This window comes from Lutra lutra, chromosome 8, assembly GCF_902655055.1.
Source record: "Lutra lutra chromosome 8, mLutLut1.2, whole genome shotgun sequence".
Taxonomy (NCBI): Eukaryota; Metazoa; Chordata; class Mammalia; order Carnivora; family Mustelidae; genus Lutra; species Lutra lutra.
In genome coordinates, this window is record NC_062285.1 from 33,525,436 (window position 1) to 33,549,649 (window position 24,214).

Genomic DNA, 24,214 nt, shown 5'->3' on the forward strand with positions numbered 1-24,214 from the left:
TTATTTCAATATTCTCTTACAATCTTTTCTTATTCTGTAGCGTCAGTTATTTCTCTTCCTTCTTATTTTGTTTGTTTTCTCTCTCTTACTTCTTTTTGTTTGTTTGTTTGATGAGTCTGGCTAGAGACATCCATTTTGTTGATATTTACAGAGATCCAGCTCCTGGCCTTATTGATCTGTTCTATTGTTTTTTAGTTTCCATATAATTTGTTTCTGCTCTAATCTGTATTATTTCCTACCTTCTGCTGGTTTCAGGTTTTGTTTGTATTTCTTTTTCTAGCTCCTTTAGGTATAAGGTTAGGTTATTTATTTAAAATTTTTCTTGCTTCTTGAGGTAATCTTGTGTTGCTATAAATGCCTCTTTTGGAACTACTTTTGCTGCATGACTAAAATTTTGGACTGTGTTTCATTTTTATTTGTCTCTGTATAATTTTTAAAATTTCTTCTTTGATTTCTTGATTAAGCCATTCATTATTTAATTTAATCTCCATGTATTTGTGGTTTTTCTAGAGGTTTTTAAGATTTATTAATTTTAGAGAAAGAGAGAGAATACAAGTTGGGGAAGGGGCAGAGGGAGAGAGAGAGAGGAAGAGAAGCAGACTCGCCACTGAGCACAGAGCCCAACATGGGGCTTGATCTTCTGACCCTGAGATCATGACTTGAGCCAAAAGCAAGAGCCAGACACTCAACTGACTGAGTCACCCAGGCACACCCAGATTTTTTTCATGTGGTTGATTTCTGGTTTCGAAACTTTGTGGTCAGAAACAATGCATGGTATGAATTTTATATTTTTGAATTTGTTGAAACTTGTTTTGTGACCTAATATGTGATCTACTTTGGAAAATACTTTAAGTGTGCTTGAAAAGAAAGTGTAGTATGCTGCTTTAGGATGGAATGTTCTGAATATATCTGTTAAATCCATCTGTTTCAAAATGTCATTCAGAGGCATTTTTCCTTGTTCATTTCCTGTTTAGATGATCTGTCCATTGATTTAAGCTGAGTGTTAAAATGCCCTATTATTATTATTGATTACTTCCTTTATTTTTCTGATTAAATGTTTTATGTATTTGGGTGTTCTCAGGTAGGGGGCATAAATATTTACAATTATATCTTCTTGTTGGGTTGTCCTTTTAATTATTATACAGTATCCTTTGTCTCTTGGTATAGTCTTTGTTTTGATATCTATTTTGTCTGACTTAAGTAATGCTACCCCAGCTTTCTTTAGACATACATTTGCATGATAAAAATTTCTGCAACCTCTCACTTTTAATCTGCATGTATTGTTATATCTGAAGTGAGATTCCTGGAAGCAGCATATAGATAGGTCTTGTTGTTCATCCATTCCATCACTCTCTGTCTTTTGATTGTTTAGTGCATTTCCATTCAAAGAAATTATTGATAGATATGTATTTATTGTCATTCTGTTACTTGTTTTGTTGTTTTTTTTTTTTTTTTATAGTTCTCTGATTCTTCTCTTGCTTTCTTATGTTTTGCTGGCATTCTCATGGTTTGCTGGACTCCTTTCTCTTTATCTTTTGCATATCTATTTCTGATTTTGATTTGTGGTCCATTAGGTTTGTGTATAACATTTTCTGCATATAGCAGTCTATATTAAGTTGATGGTTGCTTAGTTTAAACCCATTCTATACTCCTCTGGCACCCATTCTTTGGGTGTATAGTGTCATAATTTACATACTTTTATTCTTTGAGTCCCTTGACAAATTTCTACAAATATATTTACTGCTTTTGTGTTTCCTACTTTTCATACTCTTACTTATGTTTTTGCCTTTCCACTCAAAAAAATCTCCTTTACATTTCCTATAGCGCTTGTTTAGTGGTCAAGTACTCCTTTAGTTTTTGTTTGTCTTAGAAACTCTTTATCTCTCCTTCTCTTTTGACTGATATCCTTGTTAGATAGAGTATTCTTGGCTGTAGATTTTTTTTTCTTTTCAGTACTTTGAATATATCATGCCACTCTCTATGGGGCTGCAAAGTTTCTGCTGAAAAATCCACTGATAGCCTTATGTGGTTTCCCTTATATGTCACTGTCTTCTTTTCTCTTGCTGCTTTTACAATTTTCTCTTTATCACTACTTTTTGCCATTTTAAATACTATGTGTTTTGGTGTGGAGCTCCCTAGGTTGAATTTGTTGTGGCAATATCTGTGCCTCCAGGTCTGGATATCTGTTTCCTTCCCCAGATTAGGGAAGTTTTCAGGTATTATTTATTCAAGTAAAATTTCTGCCCACTATTCTCTCTATTCTTCTGGGATCCTTAAAATGCAAATGTTGTTATGCTTGATAGAGTCACTGAGTTCCTTAAGTATCTTATTCTGAATAATTTTTTTTCTCTCACCTGCTCAGCTTGATTACTTTCTATTACTGTGTCCTCCAGATTGCTAATTTGTTCTTCTGTTTCCTCTAATCTGCTATTTATTCTATGTAGTATATTTTAATGTCATTTATTGGATTCTTCATCTTTGATTGGTTGTTTTTTATCTGTTTTTAAGAGTCTTGCTGATGTCCTCCACTCCTTTTCCAAGTACAGTGAGTATATTTAAGATCATTACTTTAAATGCTCTATCAAGCATGTTACTTATCTCCATTTCACTTAAGTATTTTGCTGTGGTCTTTTCTTGTTCTTTCATTTGGGACATGTTCCTCTGGTCTCTTCATTTTATCTAACTCTATATGCTTCTTACTGTGTATTAGAAAAGTGAGCTATATCTTCTGCTCTTGATGGTAATGACAGTAAGCTGCAGTGGCTCTCTTTGCCAATTGTGGGGAGTGTTTGGTTCCTTTGGTGCTGGTAAACCACTCTGGGGCCACTTTGGGCTTGAATTGAGTCAATCCAGGCATTTGCCAGAGATGTAGTAGCACCAAACTATTGGATGATTTTCCAATGTTGTCCCCAGATAAATTTTCATTGATGGGCAGGTGTGCAGTCAAACCAACTGCCTGCGCCCAACCCATGCCGGGGCTGCTGTTTGATTGGTGTGAAGTTTTCTTCCCTTCACCCCAGGGCAGGAGTTATTTTGGAGTGGTGCTAGCCCTTATTGTGGCAGTTCACACACTGCCAGTCTTGTGACTCTGGTTTGGCCTGAACCCAAGAGTGAATGGTAAAGGATGTGGTGCCACCATCTAGACCAGGCCAGCCATGGTGGGGAATGGAGTTTTAACAAGGTGTGCATAGGTCTACTTGGGAAGTGAGTTCTTCTGCTACCACCACCACAATGGGGGCTGGCCTAGGTACATATGCAAAGTGCTAGTGTGTGGTATAGGAGCAATTTTGAGAAGGTGCGTGTTGGTCCTCTACTGTCCTGCTGCTGGCACTGACACTGTGACCATTGTCACTTAGACTGGGGCCCACAAAGTGTGTGGGTCAGAAGAGATACTGTTGGAGAGGTTTTTGATGGTGTTCTGGGAGAAGGAACCAACAATGATGGGATTAAAGTAAGTGTGACTAGAAAAGATGGATCTGCTGAAGTGTGTGGGGAGGTACCATAGTGTAAACATGTTTGGTAGTGAATTTCAACATAACACTGGTTCTTCCAGGTGGCCCTGTGTTTATGCTGGGGGCTAGGAGATGTTCCTGAAGATGTCCCTCAGCAAACTCTGTCCTCCAGTACACGCTCTGAGATTACTAAATAACTCTGCCTCCATTATGCCCCAGGCATTTTTCAAACTGCTGCTTCTATACTGTGATGCAGAGGTCTATTTGTTGTGTTGTTTCTTTAAGGCCAGGAAGTTGGCTTCCTATTGCCTTCAGGGCTCTTTCAAAGCTGAGCCTGTTGAATTTTTAAACTCATGACTTAAAGTCCCACAAGTTTTAAGAACTAATGAAATCTAGCCTCTCTAATTTTTAAAGCCAAATATATGGGGATTCATCTTCCCTTTATGGGCTTCCTAATGTGATGGTCTGTTTCTCTCCCTTGGATCCCTCCCTCCCACTGATGACCTGCTGTCCATTTAGGTCCCCACAACATCTCCTTCCTTCCTACCTTTTTCAAAGTGGCCTCTTATCTACCTTAATTTATGGAGTTTGTTCTGCCAGTCTTTGGATCATTTTCTGGATTATTGACATGTAGTGAGTGTTATCTAGCTGTAGCCATGGGATGAGGTGAGCTTAGGGTCCTCTTACTCCATCATCTTCTGGGAAGTCTGTTCACTTGTTCTTGGTTGTATTCATTTTATACTTACTGCTAATTGTCTTATTTTGGAGTAATATATATTTCTAGTCCCTTGGAGGATAACATAAGAGAGGGACCAAGGTCTTGGATGTTCATGATATAGGTATTGAATAGACCATGCTCAATGACTCACACCCTGGTTTTAATTCTGATTCTGCCACTAGCCACATGACTTTGGGTAACATAAAACTAAGGTGTCCTTTCCTTCATTATTGTTGATATGTATTATTAATATTACAGCATTAGTAATAATAATTTCAGTCTCTTTTATTACTATGAAGATCCTCTATTCAAGTCATTCCAATGAGTGTTTTGCATACATTTTTTTTTCATTTTCATGGTGTTATATCTTTTGATAAAATTCACATATTAGGTTCTATCATAAAATGTATAATACATGCCTGGTAAACATTTTACATATATTGTTTTATTTAATACTCACAACCTTATGCAATAGATGTCCTAATTCATTTTATGGATGAACAATTATAAACATAGATATTTTGCTTACATTCTCTAAGTCACATATTCAGCAAGAAAACTCAATTAAAGCTGAGGGTATATCTGATACCAAAGTGTGCTAAATTTTACAAAAAGAAACTATTCATAAAATTAATATATATGTATGTAAAAATATTAGAAAAGTGAAGATGAGGGGCGCCTGGGTGGCTCAGCGGGTTAAGCCGCTGCCTTCGGCTCAGGTCATGATCTCAGGGTCCTGGGATCGAGCCCCGCATTGGGCTCTCTGCTCAGAAGCCTGCTTCTTCCTCTCTCTCTGCCTGCCTCTCTGCCTACTTGTGATCTCTCTCTGTCAAATGAATAAATAAAATATTTAAAAAAATAAAAAAAAATAAAAAAAAAAGAAAAGTGAAGATGAGATTAAATAAAAGTAACAGTTAAAACCCTTGACTCTTAGTTTCTTTCACTAGAGGCATATACTGTCATGGTAGAAATTCTATGTGCTTGAACAAGCATGCACCCACCACTATATATATGCACAAATATTGTATACATCACAAATGAGCATACTAAGTATGTTCAACAACTTGCTTCTTCCCTAGTTAATGTATCTCCAGGTACGTATGTATGCATGTGTGTGTGTGTGTGTATCTGCGTTGTTCCTTTTAACACATGCATCATAGTTTTCTACTGACTGAATATAATATAACCTATATAGTCAGTTCTTTAATGATGGAAGTCGAGATTGTTTTAAGTTTTATTGACATTTCAAACAATGCTACACTGACCACTTTAATGTATATATCTTTGTATATTTCCCTTGCAATTTGTACTCCTAACAACAGTTTGAGTTAATATTTTCTTACAAATCCTGGAATAAATTTTGAAAATTTTATCAAATTAGAAAGTAAACTAGGGTGTGATGTATGCATATAAATATATGTATATGTATATAAGCATATACATTATATACAATATATATATACAGTCATAGAAGGCTTTAGTAAATGGTAATATTGAATCAAATGTTTGAAGGTGAGGGGGGAGCCAAGATATGAGAATTTCATAGAGGATTTCAGAATGGACAGCAACTGCAGCAGCCCTGAGGCTGAAACATATGAGCACATACAGTGTTTAGTAAAGAGGTCACTGTGGTTGGGACTGTGTGGAAGAAGGGGAGGGTAGGAGTAGGTGAGCTTTGAGAAGTGAAAATTTGGATTGGGCAGGGCCTCATAGGCTATCTTAAGGACTTTTACTTGCCTGGGTGAAGAAGGTAATCATCAAAGGATCTTTAAACCCATGAGTGACATATCTGATTTGAGTTGTATGTGAGGTTTGGGCTGCCATGTTATATATGGCATGTAGTGGGCAAAGGAAGAAGGAGAATCACTAGTTATCATATTATTGAAATCATTTCAGACAGAGATAATGTTGGCATATATAACTGCAGAATTGGGGAGTACATGAGGACAGGTAAATTTTTGAATATATTTTGTATGATCAAAATAACCAGGATGTACTGACAGATTATTTGGAAGTTATGAAAGAAAGAAGTGTCAAAGAGAGAGGGATAAGCTGAGAAACAGACTCTTAACTATAGAGAGCAAACTGATGGTTACCAGAGGGGCAGGGGTGGGGAGATGAGTGACATAGGGGATGGAGATGAAGGAGTGCACTTGTTGTGATGAGTACCAGGTGTTGTATGAAAGTGCTGAATCATTATATTGTACACCTGAAACTAGTGTTACACTGTATGTTAATTAACTATAATTTAAATAAAATTTTTTTAAAAATTTAAATACAAAAATACATAAATAGAAGAAAGAAGAGTCAAAATGATGTCAGCGTACTTGATCCAGGCAACTAAAAGAGATGAGGAAGAGAGTAAGAAAGTCAGGTTTGTAGAGGAGATTAGACATTTAGTTTTGGGTGTGTTAAATCTCACATTTATATTAGACATCCAAGCGATGTTATTAGGACACCAGAGATCAAGGAAGAGGTCTGGGCTGGAGATATAATTCCAGACATCATTAGCACATAGATTTTCTCAGTTAAAGCCTTGAAAATGTATTTTATCACTCAAGAGATACGTAGAGAAAAAGAAAAGAACTGAGGACTGGATTATATAATGTAAATATTTTTGGTTTTGGTTTTGGGCTTGGTTTATATCATTTTTGCCCAAGTTTTTAATATTGTCTCTACACTTCAACAAAGTAGGATGTCTATTTTCATTTACAAACAACAACAAAAAAATCAGCAATAACAGTAATGAACTTGATATTCAGAGATGATTTACCATCCTCAAGGCCTGAGGGCTAACATGTTTGGGGGCCTGGATTAACCTCCTTGTGCTCCTTTTCTAAAGCCCAAGATCTTCAATCTGACTGTTTTCTTATGGAGCTTCTTTTATCTTTAGGGGAGGAAATGTAACTTACTTTAGCAAAAGCATACTTAATTTAAAAGAAAAGATTTTATTGAGCTACACCTATACTTAAGTATCTCTTTGGATTTGATTGACATCTTAACATAGTGTTCCTGAGAGAACGATTCATAGTGAACAAATATTATGTACTATGTTTCAGACAAGAGGCTAGAGATTTTAACATTCATTTATCTAAATAGTCTACAATAACCCTTTGAATGAGAATCCTATTTTCTTTTCATTGAGCAGTTAAGATAGGGGGAGGAGATCATATCTAAGCCTCTAACAGATATCCTTACAGCTATATTAATTCCAGAAGGTGCAGATTTTCCTTATTGGGGGCTTGACAGGGCCTGGCCTTTAATTCAGTCAGGAAGCCCCAGTTCCCTCCTTTGTAAGCCTTATGGGCATATACATGGAATCCATTATGAACATTTCATATCTTTTAGAACACTGTTTTGCTCAATAAATAATACATCAGTCAAGGTTAACTGACTAGCCCAAGGTCATGTAATAAATAGGCAGTGTTGTGGCAGAGAAACAAACTTTATACATGTCTCCTGGCTCTAGGCCCTGACTGTATTCCCCTGGCCGAACTATTTCTGTAGTTGTCAGGATTTGAAACACACATTTCATTTTGGTTAGAAAATACCACTTGAAGGTAGGAATGCTTGAATAGTCCATAAAGGCCATGCTGGGATCTTTCAACCTGTTACAAATATTACCATCCAAAAGGCATATTAAGAAAATCTTGTCATCTGTGCTGTGGAGTTAATGCCTGGTTATAAGCAGCTATTTTGACTATGTTCCTGAAGAAGGAAGGTGAGCAGATCATTTCTGGGTAATGAATTAATCACTTTAAATATGTTTTCTGATGGAGCCAATGTGTAACACAGGAGGGAGCCACTAATGATGTGCTTAACCCATCAGCCCACTAGACTGGCCAAGCCTCTCCTTTGAGGCCTTGGGGGATTGAATAACATTAGAAACAGATGAACAGTAGGTTATTCTGAATCCCCTGCAGAACTAATTGGTCATACAACAGAATGTTCTATCAGCAGGCTACCATTTATTGAGCATCTACAGAGCAAAAGAGCATTATAGACTCGTAGCTTTTCACAAGCCTAAACACTCTCAACTAGTAAGGACAATTTTGGTAACCTGCCTTATTCAGCCTAGGTATCTGAAAAATTGGTATTAGAATGGTTGGTTGTGCTTTAGTATTTAGATACATAATTGTTTTGAAAATTGCCCAACCTGTGTCAAATTATCTTATTCTACGGGACATTGTTTTAATTGAGTTTTTCTTGAAGTTTGAATTCATTGTATATTGAGTGTTAATGCCTCTTTGTTCTTTAGACAATCTAACATGTCTCAAATGCTCTCATTGCCATTACACTTCATCTAGCTGAATTTCTGTATTTCTGATATCAGTAGGGAATTAAATCCATCATTTTTTGAATTGGAAAAAAAACTGCAGTAATTTCAGGAACAACTATTTCTTTTTAAAATACAGGATGATTTCAGTTTGAGCTGATTTTCTCAATCTACCAAGAGCTAAGAGAGAACAGTGTGGGTTAGGTTGCCATATATGTGAGCGTAATCTGAGTTCCTGCAGTTAAAAGCATGAATCTGGGGAATCACTCTAAATGGATGCATCTTTCTCTAAAACAAGGTTTTCAGAAGGGAAAGCGAGTAATAACATGTACACAGGATTTAAACTGCAAAGGGTATGATTGAAAATGAAAATGAAATGAAATGAAATGAAAATGAAATAAAAAGAAATATTATTTCTGTCAATGGGTAATTCAGAACACTAACAGTATAAAATACAACTCTATGTGATGAAATCATATAATAGAGTCTTAGAAACAATATAATGCATGATTGTCAATTTAATCCCTTCATTTTAGAGATGAGAAAAAGAAAATGCAGTGCAATAATAGTAATAATAATAAAATACCTGTAACTAAAACTTATTGAGAACTTACTAAATCACTGCGATAAGCATATTACATATATTATCTTATTTCATTATGTCACAATGCTATAAAGACAGTAACATTATTACTACAGATGGGAAAATTAGGGAATTTGCCTGAGCCACATAGCAAGACAGACTCTCGTTTTGAATCCAGGCAGTTGACCTCTGGACTCTATGCTCTTTACCACTACACACATACACACACTCACATATACACACATATATACACACATACACACACACACATATATATGTATGCATATATACATACATATATAGTTAGTATAACCCAGATGTCTTCAGTTTGTGCTCTAGTCTTCCAGATTTCTGGAGTCATTCTTTCCTTTAATATTAAACAAAGCAGGCTTGACACCTTCCTAATCACGTTTACCATAGAACAAAGTATTTAAAAGAGAACATTTTTTTTTGAATCTATAAATTCCAGTGCCCCTTCCAGAATTTTTTGGATTCCTTGAAGGTTAATTACCCATAGTCATCATAATTCTAATACTGTCAATTTCACTCATGGATGATCTCCTGTAAACTTTTCTTCATTCTCTAGTTTAATTGACACCTTTAAGATTAAACAGAGATTCAATGTATTGTCCTAAACATAAAGTCATCTTTAGGAGATATACAATGATACAATTACAAAAAATGGCTGCAGACTGCTATTTTTAATAATAATTTCTAAAGATCTCTCTTTTATCTTTTCTTCCTCCTTTCTTAGCCTACCTCTTGGTGGAAAGTTCTTCCTTCTGAACCTTATATAATAAGTGTGTGTGTGTGTGTGTGTGTGTGTGTGTGTGTGTGTGTGTGTAATTTCCCCCATCCTATAATAGGAAGATCCAACAAATTGATCCCATACTAGGAATGAAATGTAGAAGTTATTTGATAAACTGTATTTCCTTTATCTCTACTTTTATCTGCTGTTCTGTGCCTAGTGAAAAGGGACAAGATGATTTCTCTTTCCTGAGTACAGGTGTAATCCTAACATTTGCAATTAAAAGTCATGCCAAGGCCTGTAGCTGGCACCCCAACTCTATCTTTTTTTTAATCTTTTTTTTTTTTTTGGATTTTCTCTGCCTTTTTTTTAAATTTATTTTCAGCATAACAGTATTCATTGTTTTTGCACCACACCCAGTGCTCCATGCAATCTGTACCCCTCTGCACCCCACTGTTAGTTGGAGTTACAGTATCTCCCTTGCCCCCACCAAACTGTTATTTCATGGCCAACCTCTTGAACCTCCACACGGGTGGAGAGTTTGCCTTTAAAAAGCTGACCCACGAATGAGAATAGAACAGTTTCATCAGTGAACTCAACAACATTTGGGAAGGATGGTCTGGCATCCCAGGTAACTGGAATGAAGTCTAGAACTAAAGTTACTGGCTCTGAGAGGGCATGTATCTTTGTTGCGGTGATACCTTCTCTTATCTATGAGAAGCAGGCAACTTGGAATGGTATTACCTGAGGTAAGTCATGACAGTCTTTCTTAGAACAAACTGCAGCAGATTTCAGTGGATGTATGAACATGTATTTTATTGAAAGATCAAGAACACATCCTGAAGCAGGTTGGAATAAAACCACAAATAATTGTAACTTTTGTGATTACTGTTTAACTTGGAAGTAAGAATGTGAAATATCACTTAGACCTTTGTAGGTGACCCTACTTGGATGTGCTCATCTTTTCACCTTCTGTATTATAGACATCCTTCCCTCCATTTGTACTAATCCCAACTGGTCCTCATAGGCCCACTATCTTCTACAGGAAGTGAATATCACAGGAGGTAGGAGTCTAGGATCCTTCCGGTAACTTGTAACTTCTGACTTTTCAGGCCTGAGCCCTATGCTATTTTAAAGTTTATTCTGTTTATATTTTGACAGTTCTGGAATAAAGTTGGAAAAGCCAGCCACTGGTTTTACTTGTCATCACTCCTTACTCCACAGAATTATTTTTCTTGAAGAAAACCCAATCTACTCTTCTAACAGAAAAGCACATTCGTTTGTTTACATAACTTGATTCAATTCCTTGTCTAATGGCAGCCCTAGGATTATTGTGCCTAAAGACATTTTGTTCCTTAAGCATGAAGGACTACCTGTTAATCCAGGGACTTGGGCTAAAATACTCAAGTTTTTTGCCAACTGAAAAGAAAGGGTGTTTCAGTTCATCCTGCAAGGGATACATGTGTGTTAACACATGATAAACACTCATACATACACCCACATTCATAAATATATACTTGCAAGAATTTATATCTGCTACATTTGCATTCCTAATTTTATATTCAGAGAGATGAGAGGTTGCTTTCCTTGGGCAAGAACAACTTATGGTGAGAAATCAGAAATGTATAAAATAGAAAGGGATGTTCAACCTTAGGGGAAAAAAAAACTAAAAAATTAAGTAAAGTTTCAGGATATAAAATCAATTTATAAAAATCAGTTACATGTTTACACACATGACATGTCTAACAATGAACTATCAGAAAAAAATAATGAATGCAATCCCACTTAAATGTTATAAAAAAAAAAACACTTAGAAAAAAGTGAACTGAGGGGCGCCTGGGTGGCTCAGTGGTTAAAGCCTCTGCCTTCAGCTCAGGTCATGGGATTGAGTCCCGCATTTGGGCTCTCTGCTCAGCAGGGAGCCTGCCTCTTCCTCCTCTCTCTCTCTTCCTGCCTCTCTGCCTACTTGTGATTTGTCTGTAAAATAAATAAAAAAAAAATCTTTAAAAAAAAAAAGTGAACTGAGTATGTGAAAGATCTGTACTCTAAAAACTATAAGATATTGATAAAAGCAATTGAAGACGACACATATAAATAGAAAGATATTCTATATTCATGGACTGGAAAAATTAATGTTAGTATGTTAGTAATGTGCAAAAGGATCTACAGATTCAATGAAATTCTTTTTAAAAAAAATCCAATAACATTTTTCAAAAACAGAAAAAAATCTTAAAATTCCTAGAAATCACACACACACACACACACACACACACACACACACCCCAAAGCAGTATTGAGAGAAAAATAAACAAATAAATAAATGTGCTGGTGGCATCACACTTCCTGATTTCAAACTATACTACAAATCTGTAGTAGTCAAAGCAGTAAGGTATTGGCATAGAGACAGACATAAAGATGAATGGAACAAAATAGAGAGCCTAGAAATCAATCCATATATATATATTCAATTAGTTTTTGGCAAAAGAGCAAGAATATAGAATGGGGAAAGTATAGTTTCTTGAGCTAATGGTGTTGGGAAAATTAGATAGTCCCTGCAAAGAATAAAACTGGACCCCTATCTTAACCATTCACAAAAATCAACTCAAAATGGATTAAAGACTTAAACATAAGATGTGAAACTATGAAATTCCTATAAGAAAACATAGTCTCCTTGACATTGGTCTTGGCAAGGAATTATTATATTTGACACCAAAAGCAAATCTGTATCCCAATGTTCATAACAGCAATGGTCATAGTCGTCAAACTGCGGAAAGAACCAAGATGCTCTTCAATGGACAAATGGATAAATTCATAAATGTATATATGGATATACTCCATACATACAATGGAATATTATGCCTCCATCAGAAAAGATGAATATCCAACTTTTGTATCAACATGGACAGGACAGGAAGAGATTATGCTGAGTGAAATAAGTTAAGCAGAGAGAGTCAAGTATCATATGATTTCACTTACTTGTGGAGCATAAGGAATAACATGGAGGACATGGGGAGATGGAGAGGAGATGGGAGTTGGGGGAAATTGGAGGGGGAGACAAACCATGAGAGACTGTGGATTCTGAGAAACAAACTGAGGGTTTTGGAGGGGAGGAGGGTGGAGGGTTGGGTGAGCCTGGTGGTGGGTATTATGGAGGGCATGTATTGCATGGAGCACTGGGTGTGGTGCATAAACAATGTATTCTGGAACACTGAAAAGAAATAAAATAAAGTAAAATAAAATAAAACAAAATAAAATAAAATAAAAACAAAATAAACAAATGGGACTATATCAAACTAACAAAGGAAACTATCAACAAAATGAAAAGGTAACCTATAAAACGTGAAAATATATTTATAAACCACATACTCAAAAAGGGGCTAGTATCCAAAGTATTTAAGGAACTCATAAAATTCAATAACAAAACAAACAATTCAATTAAAAGTAGACAAAGGACTTACATAGACATTTGTTTTCTTTTTTCAAGGAAGGCTTACCAATGGCCAACAGAAGGTGGCCCTGGATGGCTCTGTCGGTTAAGTGTCTGACTCTTGGTTTTGGCTCAGGTCGTGATCTCATGGTAATGAGATTGAACCCTGAGTCAGGCTATGTGCTCAGTGTGGAGTCTGCTTTAGATTCTCCTTCCCTCTCTGTCTGCTTCTCCTGCTCATATGCTCTCTTTCTCTCAAATAAATAAATAAATCTTAAAAAACAAAAACAAAGACAAATGGCTGTAACACACACACACACATACACACACACATGCATATTTATATGGAGAGAGAGAGAATATATAGACTAGAATATTACAAATAGACTATAAAGGAATACTTTTTAGCCTTAAAAAAGAAGGAAGTCTTGTCACTTGTGACAATATGGTAGATTTTGGAAGGTATTATGCTAAGTGAAATAAGTCTGTCAGAGAAAGACAAATAATACCTAGTATCACTTATACCTGTATATATATATATATATGCTGAATTCATAGAAACAGAGTAGGGTGGTGGTGGTTGCCAGGGGCTTAGTGGTGGTGAATTAGAAGTTAATAAAGGGGTCTGAAGTTTCAGTTATAAGATAAACAGGGTCTGAGGATCTAATGTGTAACACAGTAACTATAGTTAATAACACTATATTGCAAATTGAAATTTGCTAAGAGAATATACTTGAAAAAGAGAAATAATGGGAGGTAATGAATTAACTAGATGGAGATCATGCTTTCACAGTGTATACATATATCAAATCATCACATTGTACATTTTAGATATCTTATAATTTTATCAATTATACCTCAATATAGCTAAACAATAACAACAAACTACAATGCCTCCATCACCAATGTACAACACGGAAACTAGAAATCTGGAAAACAGATGGTAAGCAATATGAACTTTAATGTTTTTGAAAAAAAAAATGGGTACTGAAAAATTTTGGAGGCCTGGCTATAAATACTACTTTTCTTTCTTTCTTTTTTTTCTTGTTTTTATGGGATGTTTGGGGTTTGTTTTCCACTTTGTGCAAGACACACAGTTCCAGGGTGTCAGGAAGGCTTGCATGTGGCTTGAATAGTAGTGTGGATTTCACATAACTTCCTTTTTTATTGTTTTGTTCTTTTTTGTTTTGTTGGTTGGTTTTAAGATTTATTTATTTATTTTAGAGAAAGAGCAGGGGGAGGGACAGAGGGAGAAAGAGAGATAAATTTAAGCAAACTAACCTACCCACCCACTCACCCCCAGGGTGGAGCCTGGACTTTGGCTCCATTTCCCTACCCTAAGATCAGGACCTCAGTGGGAACCAAAGGTCCAATATTTAATGGACTGCCTAGGCACCCTTGCTGTTTTGATATAAAAGAATCCACTGCTTCCACTTGCTGCAATCTGCCTAGTCTATGGGAAGGTTAGAGAAGGTGCTTCAATGAGCCTAGAGCCTCCTGAAGCCTGATGGCTGGTGGTGGCTACCCAGGACTGAAACCCAGTATTGGTTCTGCTGGGCTAGCCACCAAGCTGTTTCCCAAGTTACAGGTGATGGTGCTCTGGAGGCCTGGGAAGATTCTGAGCGTTCTGGGGACTCCAACATTGTAGCCACGAATAGGAGAGTAGACTTCCCCAAAAAGAAGCTTGCCCACCAGTGATACTGGTGGGCCTTGAAGAGACCAATGTGGTGAAGAATGGTTTCCCCAGGATACTCAGCACTTCTGCAGGAGCTGATACTGGAAGTGGAACCCAGGGGGTACAGGTGATAGTTGTGAATGGCCACAAGGAAGATGCTGGAGGGAATGGCAGTCATGCTGTCACTTGTGACCTGATGAAAACCTCTGTGTTGATCCCTCATGGCTCTTGGCACAGGATGGCAGGGACAGGGACCCTAGGCCCCCATTTGCCAAGGAGATCCCCAAAGACCGCTCCCAGACCAAGGCAAACATGGGGAAAAAAACTACTTTTCGATAATCCTAAAACAAAGAGAGTTTTTGTTATTAAAATGTTAAATTTATCAAATTACTTGCTTTGAACAAGTTATCAGTCTTAAGCAGTGATATCAAATAGCCTTAACTTACCATCTATTAAATGATTCCCTAAGTGATAGGGAGAAATTATTCTGGATATTTACCAAAGTGTGTCCCTGTAAGTCTTTATTCACAGAAACAAAAGTACACTTACATTTTAACCATCTAGAGTTAAAATAACCTAGAAGATCATTCTCTCCAAAGTTTCTTAGCATAATGAGTATACTTTTAAGCCAAGAGTAGAAAGTTCTCTTAAGAAGCAAGCTGATCACAAGACCCCCCACTTCTTGTCATTTCATTTCTCTAATAGTTACATTTTTTAAAATCTCAACTTTCTTAACAGAAAAAGATCTAGAGCTCCAAAAGTTACATGAAAAAAAAATTAATTAATTAATTTACTTGAAAAATATTCATTGCCCACCTATGATATGCTAAACTCTGGATGAGATATTGGAGTTACAGGAGTAAACAAACAAAAGGTCTCAATGATCGACAACAGAAAACCACCTGCTTACATGATATTTCCACCATCAGAGAACTTTGTGTTGTCTTGTTTCAAATCCAAAAACTTTTTGTTGTTACTTATTGATCTGAAGGCTTTTGCTACTCTAGGAACTCTATTTCACTCAGGAGATACACCTGTAGGAAGTGAGGAAGGCAAGATAGGCAAAGGGAGAAATTGTCCTGATGAGTATTTGTAACTGAAACCCAGCCTGCTTTACACCAAATTCAGAGCCAATGGCCATTCCATGTTAAGGCAATGAACCCTGGCCTTTGAATATCAACATCACAAAGCCATAGATCACTGTACTCATTTCCTTTCTAATGGGAACTTAATAAAAGAGAACAAAAATGTCATTTTATAAACACTAGCTTTTATTTAAAAGATTCAATAAACAAACAAAAATCAGAATCAGACCTATAAATAAAGAAAACAAACTAATGGTTGCCAGAGGGCAGGGAGTGGAGAAGATGGGCAGAATCAGTAAAGAGGAGTGGGAAATACAGGCTTCCAGTAATAAAATGAACAGTCATGGGAATAAAAGTTACAGCATGAGGAATTTAGTCAATGAACGATAATAGTGTATGATGGCTGATGGTAGCCACACTTGTGGTGAACATAGCATAACATATAAACTTGTTGAATCATTATGTTGTACACATGAAACTAAAGAACACTGTGTCAACTATATCCAAATAGTAATAATTATGATAATAATAGTAATTTTAAAATAAAAAATATTTAATGAATTATTTATGATTTACCAACTTATGTTCCAGATACAAATACCCTTTAATAAAAAATACACATGATTATAAGACAACTTTAAATATAATTTTTGAGTTCTTAGTCATAATTTATTTGACCCTTTTCTGTTATTAAGACTTATGGAGTTCAGCTGCTTTTGGTGATCCTTCTCTTTCCCTTCTGTGGTTTATTGCAGTTCAATTCCCTTGAGAACAACACTAGCCCATTCATTTGTTTCCTAGCAGAGGGGGCTACTTGGCAGATTCCTCGTGCAAAATGAGCTGCTCTCTTGTCAGGAGACTGTTTGATCCTGATAGGTTTGTGATATAAGCCTTGCCATCTGTTGAATAAATATAGGACAATGAAAGCTAAAAGTATAAACACATGTGAAAACATGCAGAGCTACTCTATATGAACACTTGCTCTTGAATAATTTCATGCCATTTGGAAAAATTTTATGAGGCATGAAGTGTAGGAAGCATTGAATTTTTAAATTTGCGTTTCTGACTGTTTTCTCCAAAAAGTGATTGGAGTAATTTCCCTGGCAAAAGCTCCCACTATTCCCCGTTGATTTTTTTCTTATCTTTTCTGTATACCCTTTCAGTGAAGCCCTGATGCCGAAACCTTCCCCCTCTTGAGGAAATGTATTAGAAGAAAGAAAGAAAGAGAGAAAGGAAGAAAGAAAGAAAGAAAGAAAGAGAGAAAGGAAGGAAGGAAGGAAAGAGAAGGAAGGAAGGAAACAAAACTTCAGGAGCTTCATTCATAGTGCTAAAATGAGTCAAATCTAATTTGGACACTTAGGACCCATGCCTTGACTAGAAATTTGAGGGTTTTTTTTCCTGGTTTCTTACCTTTATTATCTACTACTGAAATTCACATTTTTCTATGTGCTTATAATAATGATATTTTAAGAAGAAATTAAATACTGCTTACGAACATGAGAGTTCAGGAGACTGACCCTTGGCAAAAATCTCAACAACACTTTTGTTTCACTCCTCTGTGTTTGATACATTTACTGCAAGTTTTATCCTAAAGATGCACCATTAATTAACCCACTTGTCTTTTTCTTTGCTGAGTTGTCAATGCCAATAAGAAAATGATCAGTAAAGTGGAAGGCATAAGCCCAAACAGTCATACCAGAACAGGTTGTTTGAGTAGTTGCCATTATAACTCCTTCCAACTTCTCACCTTAATTTTTTAAACATCTGTCTTTATGGACCAGGAATAAAATGTTTTAAGTCAAATAATACATACTAGAAACTATATACAGTACCCCCTTTATTTTTGAGAAAGTTGGCCTTTGAGATATAACATAAACTTTGCATTCATAGTGAAATGTAAAACAAAACATTTTCTAGAAGAGACTTTTGGCTACTTTAATATCCTTGACAATTAGATGTGGTGTTTAGCACAACAAATAGAACAATTTGTGACAATTAGTCTATGCTAGGCACTGTTTTAGGCACTTTATATCCATTAAATCATGTAATTAGCATAACAAATTCTAAAGTGGTAGTAATATTAAACTGAAGCACAAAGAGATGACTTACAAGACAAATGTCATATGATTTCACTCATATGTTGGATCTACAAAAAAGAAAAAGGAAACAAGTAAACAAAAAGCAGAATCAGACCTATAGAAACAGAGAACAAACTGATGGTTGTCAAAGGGTTACAGACCAGGAGGATAGACAAAATGAGTGAAGGGGAGTGGGAGATACATACTTCCAGTTATGGAATGAACAAATCACAGGAATAGAGAATATAGTCAATGAAATTGTAATATAATAGTATGGTGACAGGTAGTAGCTACACTTATGGTGAGCATACCATAACCTATAAATTTGTTGAATCGCTGTTGTATACCTGAAACTAATATAATATTGTGTATCAACTATATTGAAATAAAAATTATAAAAAATAAGTTTGCTGGAAGGATAGACATGTACTTATACACATATCTTTTATACTACATGACATAGGATAGTCATTAATTTTTGGATCTCTTAATCCTTTTCCTTTCAAAATATTGTTTAGTGAGATAATGGATTTTCTTTGACTAGCTCTAGGAAGAATCTAGAAGAAACTCTTTCAATGTGAATCTTTAAAGCATACAAAAAACAATTGCTTAATTATCTAATATATTCTTGCTATCTTGCCTCATAACGTCTTGTAGTAGATTTCTGGGATTTAGGGGTGCCCAGATTGTGCTATCATAGATAAAGAGTAAGAAGAGATCCAAATATATGGGGTTATGGTCTATCTAGCAAACACTTAACAAACCCATCTTAACGTTAAACTGTTTGGAAAAGACTCTTTAATATTATTAATTCTTTCTGACTTTTCTGTTTGAATAGGTTCTACACTGGTCCTACATTTTTTTGATGGCCTGGAATAATATTTATTCATTCAAATATAATTATTATGCATCTATTATTTACAGGTATTCTTCCAGGTTCTGGTTATAGATCAGTGATAATTCAGAGAAGGTTATCTTTTGTCCTGGAGCTAATGTTCCAGAGAAAAAGATAGGAAATCAAAAAAGATCATTTATGTGGGGATCAGGGACAGGCTTTGGGCTCCATGCTCAAGATTCTTATGCATAGTCTATGTAAAACAGTCTTAAGGGGCACATGGGTGGCTCATTTGGTTAAGCATCTGCCTTTGGCTCAGGTCATGATCCCAGGTTCCTGGGATCAAGCTCTATAGGAAGTCTCTGCTCAGTGGGGAGTCTGCTTCTCCCTCTTCCTTGACCACCAGGTCTGCCTGCTTGTGTTCTCTCTCTTTGGCAAATAAATTAATTAAATTAAAAAAAATAAAACATTCTTAAATGACTATCCCTATAATAAGCAAGCAGCCACACCAAAGAATGTTCAAATAAAGATACATACACATTGTTATGAGAATCAGTGTAGTAACCACAAAATCTTGTCTGGATCAGTGAAGGATGATATGCTGTGAACTTTATAACTTTGCTTCACCAAACTCCCTCACAGGATTCCTTACACTTTTGAGGTTGCTTGTAGTTTCATGGTATTATATTGAAGACACATCAGATCCTAAACAAAATTTTAGTTTTATTCCTATAACTCAAAAAATAAATGAGACTCAGGTGCCTGAGTAGCTCAGTGGGTTAAGCATCTGCCTTCTGCTGAGGACATGATCTCAAGATCCTGGGATGGAGCCTTGCATCATGTTCCCTGCTCAACAGGAGAATATGCTTCTCCTTCTCCCTCTGCCCTTTCCTAACCTCACTTGTGCTCTCTCTCTCAAGTAAATAAATAAAATCTTTAAAATTAATTAATTGTTAATTAATTAATTAGTGAGACTCAGGGGCACCTGAGTGGCTCAGTAGGTTAGGCATCTGCTTTCGGCTCAGTTCATGATCCCAGTGTCCTGGGGTTGAACCCCACATCAGGCTCTCTGCTCAGTGAGGAGACTGCTTCTCCCTCTCCCTCTGTTCCTCCCCTTGCTTGTGCTTTCTCTCTCTCTCAAACAAATAAATAAAATCTTAAAAAAAAAAGATAAATGAGACTCAGACTATCACCTTCTCTCTCTCTCTCTCTCTTTTTTTGGATTATCTAACAGCAAAGTTGAGGTAGCACAGTATCCATTTTAAGATTAAAATCCACTGCAAAGGAAAAATCCAACACCCAGAATACTGTGATAATAACCATCATGAACTGAGATAACACAGTTTGTTTTCTTATGCCAGCCCCCAGTCCTTTAGAAGAGATACTCCTTGGTGATACAGAATGTATTCCCTGCCAAGGTGTCTCTGGGTAAACTTAGGAAGTGTAGAAGTCAGAAAGAAACTTCCTGAAATCTTTAATAATAGAGCAAAATGAGAGTAGCAGGATAAATCTAAATTGTGTGAGTTGTATATATGTATCACTGCCCCATGTAATGTATTATTCTACTGATGATATTATTAATAGAAGTGCATATAAGGCATTGGTGAATCACTGGCGATGCAGAGTGTAATCCTTTTTAAAATTCATTTCTTGGGGCGCCTGGGTGGCTCAGTGGGTTAAGCCGCTGCCTTTGGCTCAGGTCATGATCTCAGGGTCCTGGGATCAAGCCCCGCATTGGGCTCTCTGCTCAGCAGGGAGCCTGCTTCCTCCTCTCTCTCTACCTGCCTCTCTGCCTGCTTGTGAGCTCTCTCTCTGTCAAATAAATAAATAAATAAAATCTTTAAAATTCATTTCTTGATGATTAAGTTTATAATATAATCATAATTATGTAATTATGATTATATTATAATCATAATTAATGATTCTTAAAAGAAATACAAATGCAAAGGCAGGAAGGAAGGAAGGAAAGAAAACTAGCCCAATAGCCAATTAAGGAAATGCAATTTAAACAATAAAGAGGTAACATGTTTTACCTTTTAAATTGTTGAAGAATTTAAACAAACACCATGTTCTAGTTATCTATTGCTGTATAAAAAATCACCCCAATTTTAGTGGGGTAAAAGAACCATTATTTAATAATGTTCATGGATTCTGTGCATCAGGAATTCAGAACGGACACAATGAGACAACTTCTTTCTGTTTCACAGTGTCTGGGTGCACAGTTGGAAAAGATTCAATTAACAAGCATGGTAGTTGACCTCAGATTCAGCTGTCAACCAAACATCTACACAGGGACTCTCCATGTGACTGGTTTCTTCACAACATTATGGCTGATTTCTAAAAACAATTCTTTCAAGAGAAGTGAGATTGAAATTTTCTTTTTTATGACCTGGCTTTGGAAACCACATTGCATCAATTTTGCCGGTCACAATTCCATCCAATATTCAAGGGACCTTACTTTTTGAGATGAAGAGGGTCAAGGCACATTGTAAGAAGAGTCTGGGGCATGAGAGACGTTTTTTGGGTATTTTTTTTAAATCCAATTGGCTACATATACTAATAACCATTTTGATGAGAATTTAAGAAAATGACAGTAATTAAAATTTTGTACTACCAATCTAGACACTGGCTGGATTTAACATAGTACTTAAAATATACCTATCCTTTGACAAACTAATTCTAGGTTTCCAAACACGAAATCTATTTTTTTTTAAGATTTTATTTATTTATTTGACAGAGGGAGAGACAGTGAGAGCAGGAACACAAGCTGGGGAGTGGGAGAGAGAGAAACAGGCCTAGCAGGGAGCTCGACGTGGGGCTCGATCCCAGGACCCTGGGATTATTACCTGAGCTGAAGCCAGATGCACAACAACTGAGCCATGCAGATGCCCCCCAAATATCAAATCTTAAAGAAATAATCATGGTTGTTTCTATAATCCATTATGTGTCATAGTTCACAACCTATAATTATTTTATTCTTTTCAAAATCATATCTGAGTTATTGCAGCACAAACCTCCAAATTGGAGGGCAACTATAAGAAGTTAGTAAACTTAAAATGTCCCTGCCTTTATTCAGTTTTTTTTAGAGGATCCCAAAGGTATGTCCCATGCTGCAGTCAGTACCAGGTCTTCATCCTGTTCTTGCTTCATTGAGTGATGCAGACTTTGAACACTTGGTACTGATGGAAGTGGTATTATGTGTTACTGTAATTATTTTAGCTGTGAAAAATACATTTGTAATCAGAAAAAAGTTATTAGAATGAAACCAAAATTTTGTAGCTCTCATGCTAATTTGTTGGGACAACCGATATTTTATCCTCATACCTTATAGTTCTGTTACCAAAGTAGTTCAAATAAATAGATAATAGATAAGATAGTTTGAGAGATGATAGGTAGAATTATATGTAACCATATATATGAGGTATTTTATATGTCATATATATTATATAAGACATATTACATGACATATGACATATGCAATATAGGATATATGACATATTATGACATTACATATGACATATATATCATATATGTTATATATAATACTTAAATATCTATATATGTAGGTATAGATAAATATCTTAATAAATATATGTCTATATATCTATATCTGTATCTATCTATACATATCTTAAATACTGTGTTATCTTCCTGATTTCCCTGACAACAGTTTTGCCCACTTTAATCCAACCTTCAAACTATATCCAGCCAGAAGGAACTTTTGAAAATGAAAGTTTGATCACATCATATCTCTGTTTAAAAACCTTCATTATTGTTTGGATACAGCACACATTTCTTCCCATAGCTTACATGTTCTGATAGAATTTGGTGTCTGCTTACCCCTTTGCTCTTATCTTTTCCCTCTATACCTACAAATAATCAATGCTTTAAATATTCTTGCCCTCCTTCAGCCTGTAGTTTTGTTTTACATGGCCCATAGTACATTTAACAAATATTTTTATTTGTGGCTAATGTTTATAAATTGGGAGATTTTACATTAAAAATATCTAGGTTTTCAGATTTTTAAAAAAAATATGACACCTTGAGGCAATTGGGTGACAGAGCCTCTTAGGTAACCAACTCTTGGTTTTTGGCTTGGGTCATGATCTCAGGGTTGTGGGATCCAACCCCACATCAGACTCTGGGCTCACCACAGCATCTGCCTCAGATTCTCTCTCCCTCTACTTCAGCCCCTTCTGTTTATGGTCTCTCTAAAATAAATACATAAATTAAAAAAATATATATATGACACAGTTTGCCAACATTAGGTTTGCATTTCTAGTACCTCCTTTGGAGCAGCAAAGAGATTTATAGATTGCAACAGGCATCATTCCTTCCAAAGGTCCCTTGCCAGCTCGTTTCACTATGTACACTACACTCCTGGCACCTATACACATAGAAGTTTGTGACTCTTGTCAAAAGACAAAATTACTCTACTTTTTCACCTGAATATTTTGGCATCATTTAGAAGAAACATAAACATCACATCTTTTCTTGGATTAGAAAACATAATTTCAATCAGTTCCTCAATTCTAGGGAAATGTAAGGTTTATAGATTAAATTTAGTGTTTTCTTTAGTCATTCTTCTCTGTACTTCTTAGAGCCTTTTAAGCTCTGCTTTTCAAGTGAGTGATTTATTATACACTTTACTTTGCTTGCTAATTGTTTCATGGTTGTTAGTTTTGAATCCTCTACCAGACTCCAAACTCAGTGAAGGCAGAAGCCATGTCAGGATGCTTGTACTTAGAAAAGCTCTCAACAAATTCTGGTTGTGGTTTTGATAACAACATATCCTCTTAGGCACTGATAAATATTCCGGGAGAATGGTATCCTGGTCATTGACAAGTCAGGCAGTCCTAAACAACTCTTTGGGAAAGGTCAATTTTTATTCCCATACAGGAGGAGAGAGTAGAAAAGTCTTTATAGTCTGTAAATCCAACTCTGCCTTCCTGCATTTATTTTTCAACCTAGGAGTTTCTCAAGATAAAAACAGCACCATAGACTTTTTCCTTCCATGGGGAAAAAACCCAAATGAAAAACTCTCAGTCGGTTCCCTGGCTACTTCTCTCTGACGTCATCATGATTTGCATGCCAAAGGGAAGCCTGAAGGCATACAGGCCTTCTCTGGGGATGGGTGCTGGGCAGAACTTGAGACTGACAGTTCTTGGTCAGGGCACAGAGAAAGACTGGGTCTGCAAGTACCCAGGCGCTCTTATTTGGTTCTTTGGAAGAGGCAGGATCCCAAGGGTAGGCCAAGAGCTGGAGGTCAGGGGTTTGCCAGTTGCAAGGTCTAACTAAATGCAGAGCTGAGGAAAATTTGGAAAATTAAGTTGTTGA

General features: G+C 36.1%; 1 protein-coding gene across 1 annotated transcript; it reads right to left on the reverse strand.

Moving 5' to 3' along the window:
• Positions 1-14,786: 14,786 nt before the first annotated feature.
• On the reverse strand, positions 14,787-15,057 carry LOC125106844 (pancreatic progenitor cell differentiation and proliferation factor-like). The gene is made up of 2 exons (XM_047741464.1): positions 14,925-15,057; positions 14,787-14,887 (listed from the first exon to the last, which is right to left on the reverse strand). Exons 1-2 carry the CDS (start codon positions 15,055-15,057, stop codon positions 14,787-14,789), a joined length of 234 nt encoding a protein of 77 aa, XP_047597420.1.
• Between the last annotated feature and the right edge of the window lie 9,157 nt (positions 15,058-24,214).